The sequence below is a fragment of the Mytilus galloprovincialis genome, unplaced genomic scaffold (genome assembly GCF_965363235.1).
Source record: "Mytilus galloprovincialis unplaced genomic scaffold, xbMytGall1.hap1.1 HAP1_SCAFFOLD_318, whole genome shotgun sequence".
Lineage (NCBI taxonomy): Eukaryota > Metazoa > Mollusca > Bivalvia > Mytilida > Mytilidae > Mytilus > Mytilus galloprovincialis.
Window position 1 is genome coordinate 6,780 of NW_027468226.1, and position 13,346 is coordinate 20,125.

Below are 13,346 nucleotides of genomic sequence, written 5' to 3' on the forward strand. Positions count from 1 at the left end.
GCTAGATCTTGTTGGTGTTTGCAGAACAAATTAAACATTGATCACTTTGAACAACAAACAATGATAACTGTACATGTACAATTTATGTATGTTATTGAAAAATATAAAATTTATTTGAATGAGCTTTAGAAACAGGACAAACAGCTAGGCTCTGCTGAGCTTTTCTCCTGTTTCGTAGCGAGTACAAATAAATTTTTTATTTACTGACAATGTAAAGCAAAATTTATTTGTATACCGGTCATTTGTACAAAAGATGGCTAATTGCAGGCTAAATGAATATATATAACATAAAACAAACAGGTTTAAAACAGAGTTGTGTCAAAAACAGGTCTTCACATTATACATGAAAATGGTGATAAAAGGTGTTTAATAACCTAATACAATTACCTTAACAAAAATCATGGTAAAAAAGCACACAGGTCTTGCATTGAAGATTAAAAAATGAAATCTATATAAATTCATTAATACATCAGAAATCATGAAGTTGTAGGATGTTAAAAAAAGTCTTGCTATTAAAAATTTGTCAACGGCATCAATAAAAAAAATGTGAGATTAGGTTGGAAGACATTTTTAAGCGCACCTGTCCCCGCCTTAACAATTGACATAACCAATTTATGAGGATAAAGAATATTAATATGAAATCACAGTGACACATGTTATACCTAAAAAAATCACACCATATATTTATCTTATTGGATTGCCAAACAATAATATCTTACATACAGGGTATACATAGAAATAAACAAATTGTATTTCACCATGGCTTTCAAAGTTGTTATTAATTAATAATTTGAACAAAATTTCAGGCAAACTGTTAGAGAAGAAAACAACAATCTACAGCAGGAAATTCGAACTTACAAAACTCAGACAGAAAATATTAAATGAACATGCTGAAGGTGGACTGATGCGACTATATGATGATGAACACTATGATCAGTTAACTGCAAATGAATTGAAAGAAAGGTACGTGTATGACCAAATTATAAACCAGATGCTCCGCAGGGCGTAGCTTTATACGACCGCAGAGGTTGAACCCTGAACGGTTAGGGCAAGTATGGACACAACATTCAAGCTGGATTCAGCTCTAAATTTGGATTGTGATTAAATAGTTGACACAGCATAGGTTTCTGACACAGAATGAATGTGTTCTAATGAACTTAAAATTTTTGTTTCTCTTAGAGCAATTCACTATGCTGTTGAATATTAATCCTCTCAAAAAAATGTTTGAAGAAATTTTCTTTTTTATTTATGAAATTTCAAATGAGAAAAATTGAACCCAATTTTTTTAATCACATCCCCCTTTCCCTTATTCCAAAACTAATCTCAATTAAAATTTCTAATGGAGTTTGCAACAATAACTACTCATTTAAATACATCATAAAATATTAAGATGTAAAAAAACTGCTTGTTATCACTGAATGGTAAAGATTATTTTAATTTATCAGTTGGTAGTAAAAAGTGAATATACATTGTATATTGTATATAACAAAGATTTAAGTTGATTCTGGACAAAGAAAGATAACTCCAATTAAAAAAAAATCTTGCTATTGCACAATATTTTGCAATTAGATATTTCTTGCTTACTATTCTGGACAAAGAAAGATAACTCTAATAAAAAAAAAATTTGATATTTCACAATATTGTGCAATTAGATATTTCTTGCCATTGCGCAATACTGTGCAATTGAAAAGACTTGCTATTGCACAATACTTAATATAATAATTTTAGATCCTGATTTGGACCAACTTGAAAACTGGGCCCATAATAAAAAATCTAAGTACATTTTTGGATTCAGCATATCAAAGAACTTCAAGATTTCAATTTTTGTTAAAATCAGACTAAGTTTAATTTTGGACCCTTTGGACTTTAGTGTAGACCAATTTGAAAACAGGACCAAAAATGAAGAATCTACATACACAGTTAGATTTGGTATATCAAAGAACCCCATTTATTCAATTTTTGATGAAATCAAACAAAGTTTAATTTTGGACCCCGATTTGGACCAACTTGAAAACTGGGCCAATAATCAAGAATCTAAGTACATTTTTAGATTCAGCATATCAAAGAACCTAACTGATTCATTTTTTGTCAAAATCAAACTAAGTTTAATTTTGGACCCTTTGGACCTTAATGTAGACCAATTTGAAAACGGGACCAAAAGTTAAGAATCTACATACACAGTCATGACAGTTAGATTCAGCATATCAAAGAACCCCAATTATTCAATTTTGATGAAATCAAACAAAAGTTTAATTTTGGACCCTTTGGGCCCCTTATTATGTTGGGACCAAAACTCCCAAAATCAAACCCAACCTTTCTTTTATGGTCATAAACCTTGTGTTTAAATTTCATAGATTTCTATTTACTTATACTAACGTTATGGTGCGAAAACCAAGAAAAATGCTTATTTGGGTCCCTTTTTGGCCCCTAATTCCTAAACTGTTGGGACCTAAACTCCCAAAATCAATACCAACCTTCCTTTTGTAGTCATTAACATTGTGTTTAAATTTCATTGATTTCTATTTACTTAAACTAATGTTATTGTGCGAAAACCAAGAATAATGCTTATTTGGGCCCTTTTTTGGCCCCTAATTCCTAAACTGTTGAGACCAAAACTCCCAAAATCAATCCCAACCGTTCTTTTGTGGTCATAAACCTTGTGTCAAAATTTCATAGATTTCTATTAACTTAAACTAAAGTTATAGTGCGAAAACCAAGAAAATGCTTATTTGGGCCCTTTTTGGCCCCTAATTCCTAAAATGTTGGGACCAAAACTCCCAAAATCAATACCAACCTTCCTTTTGTGGTCATAAACCTTGTGTTAAAATTTCATAGATTTCCATTCACTTTTACTAAAGTTAGAGTGCGAAAACTAAAAGTATTCGGACGCCGGACGACGACGACGACGACGCCGACGCCGACGCCAACGTGATAGCAATATACGACGAAAATTTTTTCAAAATTTGCGGTCGTATAAAAATCATAAAAATAAGTGGATGTGGTATGATTGCCAATGAGACAAGTATTCTCAGTTTTGCATAGCTATACATAGGCCCCTACCAGGGTAAAATCCAAACATTATATACGATGTAATACAATGCATGTCTATTTTTACATTTAAATCAAATATCATAAATATTTCCAAATATTTTTGTCTTTAATTTGTCAGAAACTTATTATCTCCCTTTGTAAAGGAATATGGTTTAGCATAGTACTCCAACATTTGATATGTATCATACCTCGGGACTAAATCATCAGACAAGAAAATAAATTTTAAATTGATCTACTGATCTATAACTTGCCATGATAAAACTAAATACCAAATATCAATTTCTTCAAGAACGAGGAGGAGAAAGGTTGGAAAACTGATTTGCCGTACCGACCAATGAACAGTGCAAACCTTTTGTCCCCTTCAACGTTGTCAGTAGGTGTCTAATAAAAGTTGCATGCTATTTTATCTACAGGAAATTCTACATGTATACTATGATACAAAACATCTGTGACATTTGCATTTCTATTTACAGGTATAAAAGATTAGGACAGCTGTTTACACCTAACAGTAACAGTAATGAACTGAAACATCTGGAGAGGATACGTATGCTAAAATTCTGGCATGACCATTCAGATGTACTGAATCATACTTTTGTAAGCTTTATGCTTAGCATCATTTATGACAAAGCCCTGTACTTAACAAATGAGGAATATAAGGCAAAATTTCCAGAGAGATCCAACCTCGACGTACAATCTGTGGTTGAACGTCCCCACCTTTACATCTTGGGGAGATCCAAAAGCACAAATGATGAACAGTTAAGCTTTGTTGCAGAACGGGTCAAAGACCTTATGAATTTAGTTCAACCCACATGTATAAGAGGAATACAAATTACTGATGAGCTCAGAATTTTCAGTGGTGATGGACCAGCACGCCAATTTGAAGCTGGCCAGCAGCAAGGAGGCAATTTTTCATGCATTTGTGGTATTCAAGCAGAAGACCATAGAAATCTGCATTGTGCCTATAATACAACCATGAAATCCTTAGAGGAAAGAAGACAGATTTTCGTCAAAGGTCTGCATTGGAGAAATTTTCCTGAAAATTCATGTCCTCTTTCTCATCTGAAAAAGGATGACATGGCAGATGAGTTAGAAGCCAGGGGATATAACACCAACAGAAAATCAAAAGCTGAATTGGAACAGCACCTCAAAAATGAACTTAAGGGTATACAACGACCACCAGCACTAATGTGTCATAACCCTCAAAATCCAGCAGACACAATAAACTGCTCAAAATATGAAGTTTTAGCCTGTGAACCTCTGCATGACATAACGAACATTGTACAACATATTATCATGGAACTGCCACATCACATTCAAAACAGTGAAGTCAAAAAACAATTAGAAAAATTTAGTCAGTCAACTATTGGGGAAAAAAATCAAATCAAAGGGTCGGATGCAAGACTATATGCAGTTAAGTTGGCGAAATTTATACAAAACCTTCATCAAGAGAAAAAAATACAGAATGACGTATTGAATTTAAGCAATGCCTTGGTAGAAATAATCAACATCTGCTACAGTGGTCATGATGCTAGGAACCAGAGGTCTGTTCTAAGACTGCATAATCAATGCTTTGTTTTTGCTCTAGCATGTCTAAAGGTGATAGGATCCCCCCAAAAAATGACTGCAAGGAAGTTCTATGGAAGTCATTTCCATAGTTTGGTCATACATGCACCTGAAACATACAGATTGCTTTGCCTTAGATCTGTTGTTCCTGAGGAAGAAGAGAGAACATTTGGTGATATTAGATCAATATCAAAAAATACAAGCAATCGTCAACCAGAATATGTAGTTGACAATGCTGTTATGCGGTTTAATGCTCAACAAGAAAGCCATAGTGTAATCGAGTCTATACAGAAACAAGAGTCTGTCATCAGTCAGCAAGCAAAGTTTCTTGACAAGAAAACGAATACAACAATTAAAATTACTGACATCATTAAAAACCCTTATCAGTTTCAATGCCATCTTCAGAGAATACCAGATTTCCTCCTATGTGGCAAAGGCGTGTGGTGGTCTCTTTCAGCCAGCTCTGTGATCTTCCATGATACTGTAGATCAGGATCTGAACAGCAATAATCCACCATTACATAATCTCAGGTCTACAACATTAGTAGAAGAACAAAGTTACTTGTTGGAGTGTTGGGATGAAGTTCTAAAAAGAGTGGAGAAAAGTACAATTAAAATTCCTGTTCATAAAATCAAGTGTTACAGAAATGATCAACTTGTCAAGACTCTCTACACTGACATTTTTGAGGATGAAAGTTCTGATGAAGAAAACACTGGTAGGTGTTTATTATTTAACATAAAATTTTCAAGTAAAATCATTTTAAAGATAAATAATTTATTTAAAATTCCTCATGAAATTTATGTAGATATTCATTTGAAAAGTGCAACACCTAGACTTTATAGGTATAAAATATGGTAAACATACAATTAAGTGTGTATTTTTATATATTTTCTCGTATGCAATTGTTTCATAATGATTTTTTTTCTTTTTCTTATATACTATCTGTGTCAATACAATTATTTATCTTTCTCTCATATAATGCCATCTGTTTCATTACAATGCTGTTAATTTTTTTTTATCTTATCCTTGTATGCAGAGATTTCCATTAATTTTTCATTTGCTGGCAAGCTTTTATTTAAGAAATGAACTGTTCTTTTTGTAACTTCATTGCGGTGTAAAAGTGATGACCGAAGTATATTTTCCCCGCTTCATTCTAAAAATGTGTGCAAGGTCAATTTTTTTTAGCTAGGATCATGAAAATATGAATTTTATCATTTTTCTTATCTAATTCACCTATGCACTTTAATGTCAGGACCTCGTGTTATCATGCATGATAAGTTTTATTGTGTAATGCAATTGCTTAAGGAATAACACGTGATTTGCAGTTAGCCAATCAGAATAACATATTATAATGAGACATACAGCAGATGTAATTATTTGATAAATATAAACTTGGAACATTTTGTGTAAACCACACAAGTCATAATCAATAAATACTTTAAAATATCAATTTTTGCATCTGAAACTACAACTTATCATTAATGTGTCAACATGTGCAAGAAGTACTTCAATACATTTTTTGGCAGTGTGTACAGATTTATTGAAATTATTCTTACAGAAATTATTCATCCCATTGCATCTGCCGTAATCCACAATGAAGAGGAAACTATCAACAGAACTAGGAGTCATGGTAAGTTTCTTGCTGTTGTACACATTTTAACTTCTAAATCTTCAAAAAACATAAGAAAGAATATAAAAGCATGTGAACACCATAATAAATAAAAAGAAAATATAATTTGGGTTGCTGTCACATTGATCTGAAATTATCAATGGCAAATTATAGCTTTGCATATATTGGATTATATTTTTTTACTTTTGCTGAAATGTTCATTGGCATACATGTGCCTAAGTAACTGTCGTGACTGTCTCAATATCTTTTATTCATGTTAAAACACGAGTAATAATTCACTACTTGGTCAGTTATATACATGGGATAGTGTAAGTGCTTTCTAATGTGCTGGTCACAAATAATCATTTACTTAATACACTATATCTATATCCATTAAATCATTTGGGATAGACACATGATTTATTACCAATAAAGGTAATAAATCATTACAGCAATGTCCATAAATTAAGGTAATGCACCCTAACATGTTGATATTTTGTGTTAATAGAAACTGATGAAAGCAGTGAAGAATCTGAAAGTAATGATGGAATGAATACAGATACAAGTTCTGAACTGGAAAACTTGGGTACTGTTTTTATAACTTGCACATACATTAATTGATTATTAATCCATTTCATTATTTATTAACGAGAAATGTTCATGAAAATACTATTCTTTTACTTATAATTTCAAATTGCCTTTCTACAAAACATTCAAGATGAAAAGGTTCTTGAAAGCTTTTAAGAATAATATCTACACAAATATGAAAAATAAAGTCTTGTATGATTTTTAATTTTAGTTTCTTGTGTATACTTTGGAGTTTAGTATGACATCCATTATCACTGTACTAGTAATAAGTATGCATATTTTTAAGGGCCAGCTGAAGGACATCTACGGGTGCGGGAATTCTCGCTACATTGAAGACCCATTGGTTGACTTCGGCTGTTGTCTGCTCTATGGTCGGGTGACTGTCGCTTTGACACATTCACCATTTCCTTTCTCAATTTTATTTCATTGTACTTACAAGTGTTCTATGTTCTGTTATCTTGATTTACAGAAATGCTACCTATTGCAACACCAATCATTGATGATGATTGCAAAGACAGTGAACCCATACAGCCAGAAGATGCAGATCTTGAACTGCCACAAATATGCCAATCTGTCAATCCTAGTATGTTTCTTGATGTAATATTCAGTAAAATAAAAAAAAAAATAAAAAAAATAATTAATGAAATTAAAAGAAAGAAATTCAGTTCCAGATTAAAACATAAACAGATTACTTTTGTAATTTGAAACATTTTGGAAACTTTCACTTTATAGATTAGGTGTCATCTTCTCATTTCTTCTTTTTTCATCATGAGAGTAAGATTTTTAAAAAGACTTCTTATAAAATAGTGTGAAACTTTGAAAGGTTTATTTTTTTTAGTGACTGTGTTTGTTGTCTGTATGCACTTTTTATTTTTTAATCTTGGTTTTCTTCACTAATTTGTTCTGCTATCAAATATTTTCCTATCAAAAATTAACTCACTAATTTCATCTGTATAAATTCATTTTTACAGCTCCAACAATTGATGACAAATGTGGTGTTCCTGTAGTAGCCAAAGTCAATTTATATCCAAACCCTGAAAATGATGAAACTAAAAAGTTGTACAAGTCTTACATGAAAGGTAAAAAAATATTTCAAATTAATATATATGATATAAATCATGAAACCAGGTCAAAATCTTAACTGCTAGTAATTATAAAACAGAAGATGAGACAACTCTCCACAAGAGACTGAAATGACACAAATATTAACAACTAGGGGTCATCATACGGCCTTCAACAATGAGCAAAGTCAATACTGTATAGTCAACTATTAAAGGCCCAGCAGTTACAAGGTAAAACAATTCAAATATGAACCTAACCCCTTTATTTATGTACAAAAAATAAACTAAAATAAAAATGTAACACACAAAAGACAACAACCACTATATTACAGGCTCCTGACTTTGGACAGGCACATACATACAGAATGTGGGAAGATTAAACATATTAACGGAATCCCAACCCTCCCCTAAACTGGGACACTGGTGTAACAGTAAAACATAAGAATTAACTAAAAATATCAGTTGAAAAAGGCAAAACTCAGTAGATGGACACAAATACAAACTAATTGAAGGCCATACATTGACCTATAATGGTTTACTCTTTTTTAAATTGTTATTTGGATGAAGAGTTGTCTCATTGGCACTCACACCACATCTTTGGATATCTAAATACTACTAATAATATAATGTCTATTGAAAAACCTTTTTCCTAGATGAAAAAAAAATAGAAAGTTCTTATTTTTATACTTTATATCATGTATATGTATTACAGATTTAAAAAAAAGGAATGATTTTCATTTTTTAGTTCTCAAATGGTCTCAAAAAGAACTACATACATGTACTTATTATCCAATTGAAGTGAATGCAATAGTTAATAATTGCAAAAGCAATACCAGTAAGTACATCTATTTCATACTACAATATTTTAATTAACATTTAACCATACAATTTTTTGAAGCAGCACAGTAAACAATATTGCTATATGGTATTTAGTTCAACTTTATTGTTCTCTCATTAGGACAGAAACCAATTATGGCCATTTACATATTAACATATTATAATATTGATAGTATAAAGAAAGGCAACATGTATACTATTAAAGTTTTAAGTTCAGATGCATAGCCCCGAAAAGATAATGCTACGAAATATGGACATAAAAATAGCCATTACCCACATTTAATAATCAAACTTTTCTTTCCGACATACATTTTAATGGAATAACCATCAGTCAGGGGTACTGCTTGAAGAAGTAAAAAAAAAATTTACACATATAAGATAATTATAATGTTTAAATAATCTCCCTTTAATTATCTTCAAAAATTACATATAAAGGAAATTTTTCTAACAATCCCAACAAAATTCTCAAGTTGTGAGATGTAAAATCATTGCTTTAATGATTTAGGTAAGCTCATATCTTTTTATTAGAGTTCAATGTTTCATCTCATTAATTCAACAAATTACTGATTTAGCAAAGATCTGAAGTATTTGGCAACCTTCAAAAATTGCTCCTTTGGAGCTTGTAAATTAGCAGTGTCAGATAAATGGAATTAATAAAGACATTTGCAAAGGGCAGATAATTAAAAAATATTATTACAGCAAAGAAATCCTAAGAATTCAATATAAGAAGATAGAAGGACTTTTTTTTTAACTTATACATAAAAATATGAATGTCTAAGGAACAAAACACAGCCAATATTTTTTTCCCTATACAAGTAAATATAATTCACTTTAAAAAAAAAGTTTTATAAGTATCCTACAAATTTACTTATATCAGTATATTAATATTACTTTTTCAAGTAATTAAAAATAACTTGTACAAGTAGTATCCCTCACTGACCACTGACCATACAGCACAATAACAAAAAAAGATTGCTTTTAAGCTGTAGTGAACAATGTATAAACCCCCAACAAAAATGTGATTATTTAATAAACTACTTGTATACCCATTTGCAGAATCCATGGAACTCTCAGCAGGAAACGCACAGATTAGCCACGATAATGTCAAAGACTGTACAAAGCTACCAAGTGATCTTCAATCTAATTGCCAAAGTTGGTGAATTCTAAAAAAAATCAACAACACAAAACTATATAGAAAAAGTTTAAAAGAAACTATCTAAATTTTAAAATATCTTTAAATAATTGCTATTAAAAATATAAATGATCATATTTAAAGAAATATTTCAATACAAATATCTAAGTTAAGGTTATCTAAGATGCAGCTAGTGCTCAACCCTTCTTTTACAAAACAATCAGATAAGGACCCAATACACAGCAATATGAACATGTGTTACAAAAAATATATTTTTTTCAGGACCTACACAAGTTCTATCCAACGCTAGACAAGTTAGCAATTATGCTGCAAAGAAATACACAAAACTTCCAATTACAAAACCATCTGAATGCAAAGGTTTGATTTGACTTTATAACAAATTATTGATTTTTCTCTTTACATTATATATAAGCATTAATTCTATATAACAAATGATGAAAAGAAAACACATATCATCAATTGATCAAAATTTAAAAAAAAATAAATGAAAAACAATTTCGGTCAACACATAATTTTTACCAGATTTTGACAATCCAAAATAAAATAATTAAAATTTGCTGACCCACTGACCCTATTTTTCAAAAATATATAACTGGAACCACACATTTTTTTTATATGACCTAAGTATAGCAACCAAGTTGCATTAGCATGACAAAAGTGTATTTGATATAACAGACATTTCATTAAATTTTATTCAAAACAGGACAAGCAAGAGGAGCTGTCAAGAGAAAATTGAATTTTGGAAAAGAGAGGGACGATGAAGGTGAGAGACTTAAACTTGACATCAATTTCAGTATTCCTAATCTTTGACTCAGCTTGCATCTAAGCAGAGAAGACCTAGGCCTCTGTTGCACATTCTTAATGAATTATCATATTTCTAAAGATTACCTTTTTCTATGTTTATTTTCAACTTTGGTATTGAACATGTTGAATGGTCTGCAAAAAATACACCTCTGTTGAGGACAGGATATCTATAAAATAAGTAAGTGATATTATGTAAGATGCAAAACATTTCTACTTTATTGTATTACAGCACATTTCAGTGAGTATGTAGCTAATGGTAATATCTTTGGTAAGCTTGCTTGTTAGCTGAACCGTGAAGTCATTGTTAGGTAAGGTAAACTACCCTCCTTTTAAAGTAGCTTAGTCCTACAGAGAGATAGATTGGTTATCTGTTGGGCTAGTCTACTATTAAAGAAGGGTAGTTTACCTAACCTAACAATGACTTCACGGTTCACCTAACAAGCAAGCTAACCAAAGATATTACTATTAGCTACATACTCACTGAAATGTGCTGTAATAACTTCAATAATCTGTTTTACATGTAATGCTTCAAAGGACTAAACAACATATATTAAATTATTCATATTCTTAGTAATGTTCATTTCAGAAAAGGAAAATCACCAATGGAAAATGGTTACTTCTAATACAGCATCATCTGAAATTGAGAAGAAATCAACTAGACAAAAAGAAAGCAGCAACAGTATGTAGCTTAAACTGCTTTAAACTGTAATGTAAATTGTTGTTAGCAATTAAAAAGAATTACATTTGGTTGGCATTTTTTTAATTGTCAGTCTTACAAACTTTGCATGTACCATTGTGCTGTAGAAAGCTTGATTGATAGTATAATACTTAGCTTGTCATACATCCCAAACAAAATTTTCTGCACTTCCAAAAGGATTCTTTTATCTGATTTTTCTGCTGATCAGTTGAAATGTTTAACCTGTCCAGTTACTAAGTAGTGTTACAACTTCAATTATATGCAACACATAAGTAGTAATTAGAAAGGTCTATTTTTTTTTTAATGCTGGAAATTTAATTAGAAAGCATATATGAATTTATAATCTATAAATAAAATCCTGACCCTTCTGCAAAAAGACAATATTAATACATGTAACAAGTATAGAGATAAAGATCTGGATATAGCCTTTCTTTCCCCAAATTTATGTGCTTATTGAGTATTTAAAATATGTTTTAAGTCTTTGACCAGTCCCTACGATAGGTTAGGAGGGTAGGAGGGATCCTGATCCCGAAATCCTGGGCTTAAAAACCAGAAATCAAGAAGTCCTGAATTTAAATAAATTTAAATCCTGACATTGGTAAAAAGAATTCCCTGATCCTGAAACTCCGAGCTTAAAAACACCCTTTCCCAGAGTCCTGATAAAGGTCCCCGCCTTCATAGGCGCTTTACAGGAAAACGTTGCCACCCAAGTATCTTTAACTTCTATCTAATTAATTTGCAAACAAAATGAAGATGACTAGTAAGATGTTGGTGTTTCCTAAACAATTAAAGAGGTTTTTTACTGGAGAGCATCTTTAAATTTGTAGGCAATATTTATCTTCCTTTGCCTGCTTTTACATGCATTTTCTTTGTTTCATTATTGTCAATTGCATTCTTTCTGTATTAATTACCCAGTCAAGATGTTTTTTCATCAGATATTTATTTACCCATCTCAATGAACAATGATCAACACGTTGCAATGTTCACTCAATCATGTAAAATTAAAATTTCACTTCCGTTTGATGATAGATAAAACCTAATCAACAAGCCCCGATCTACACAATAATTATATTTGTGAGACTCAGATTTAGTTACACAATTCTTTTTTTTTATTTAGTATTTCAATGTTTTTTTATACTTTTTTGTCATGAACCTTGATATTAGACTTGAATCATGTAAATATTGATTTCATACTGCAATTTTTGCATTAACACGTTCATGAGTTGTAATTTTTTTTTATTTCAATGAATTCTGTCAAGTTCCTTTTTTTTATATTGGCCATGGGCAAATTGGTTTTAAAAAATTACTTTTTTGGTTGTTGAAATGCGCATACTATTTCCATGCTGCTCCCTGTTCTGTATAAATTTGAATGCCTATCCCAACACACTTTTCCGGACAGGTGTTGATTTTATTTTTCCTTTTAGATAAAACGCAAAAAAAAATGACCAATATGACAGAGATGGAAAAATTGGAACTGCTTTTTGGAGAGACTGAGGAAATGAGACAGCTTAAAGCAGATTCTGACAGAATTCAGAGATGTCCTGGTGTGTCTTCATTTCAGACAGCACTTGATTGCAGCCATGCCAAAATTCAGACAAAAGTGGTCCAGAAACAGTCGAAACTTCAAGGTTTGCTATCGAAATCACCGGAAAACAAAAGACTGCTTTTTGAAAAGACTCTGGCTGAACTGCTACTTACGTCATGGAACTGCTATTATGAGGGCTCAGGAAAGAGAATTTAGATAACTTGTAATTAGAATATTGTAAATACATCATTTTTCTATGTCAATTTTGTATACTTTTTGTAAAAAAAAAAAAATCATCTAGTTTTATAAAAATATGAATAAACATACAGTCAAATCTAGTTTAGTCCAGTGAACATTTTAAAAAGGGAAAGGTTAAAACATTTTGATTCATCTTAAGTTAAGTCAGGAGTTACATATGTCATTTCTTGTTCCGATATTTTGACTTCATTGTTAACATG

General features: G+C 31.1%; 1 protein-coding gene across 1 annotated transcript; it reads left to right on the top strand.

Moving 5' to 3' along the window:
- Window positions 1–3,411: 3,411 nt before the first annotated feature.
- On the top strand, window positions 3,412–10,672 carry LOC143061450 (uncharacterized). Its single transcript, XM_076233738.1, has 5 exons — window positions 3,412–5,329; window positions 7,281–7,394; window positions 7,783–7,890; window positions 10,124–10,219; window positions 10,566–10,672. Exons 1-5 carry the CDS (start codon window positions 3,475–3,477, stop codon window positions 10,670–10,672), a joined length of 2,280 nt encoding a protein of 759 aa, XP_076089853.1. The 5' UTR covers window positions 3,412–3,474.
- Window positions 10,673–13,346: the final 2,674 nt, after the last annotated feature.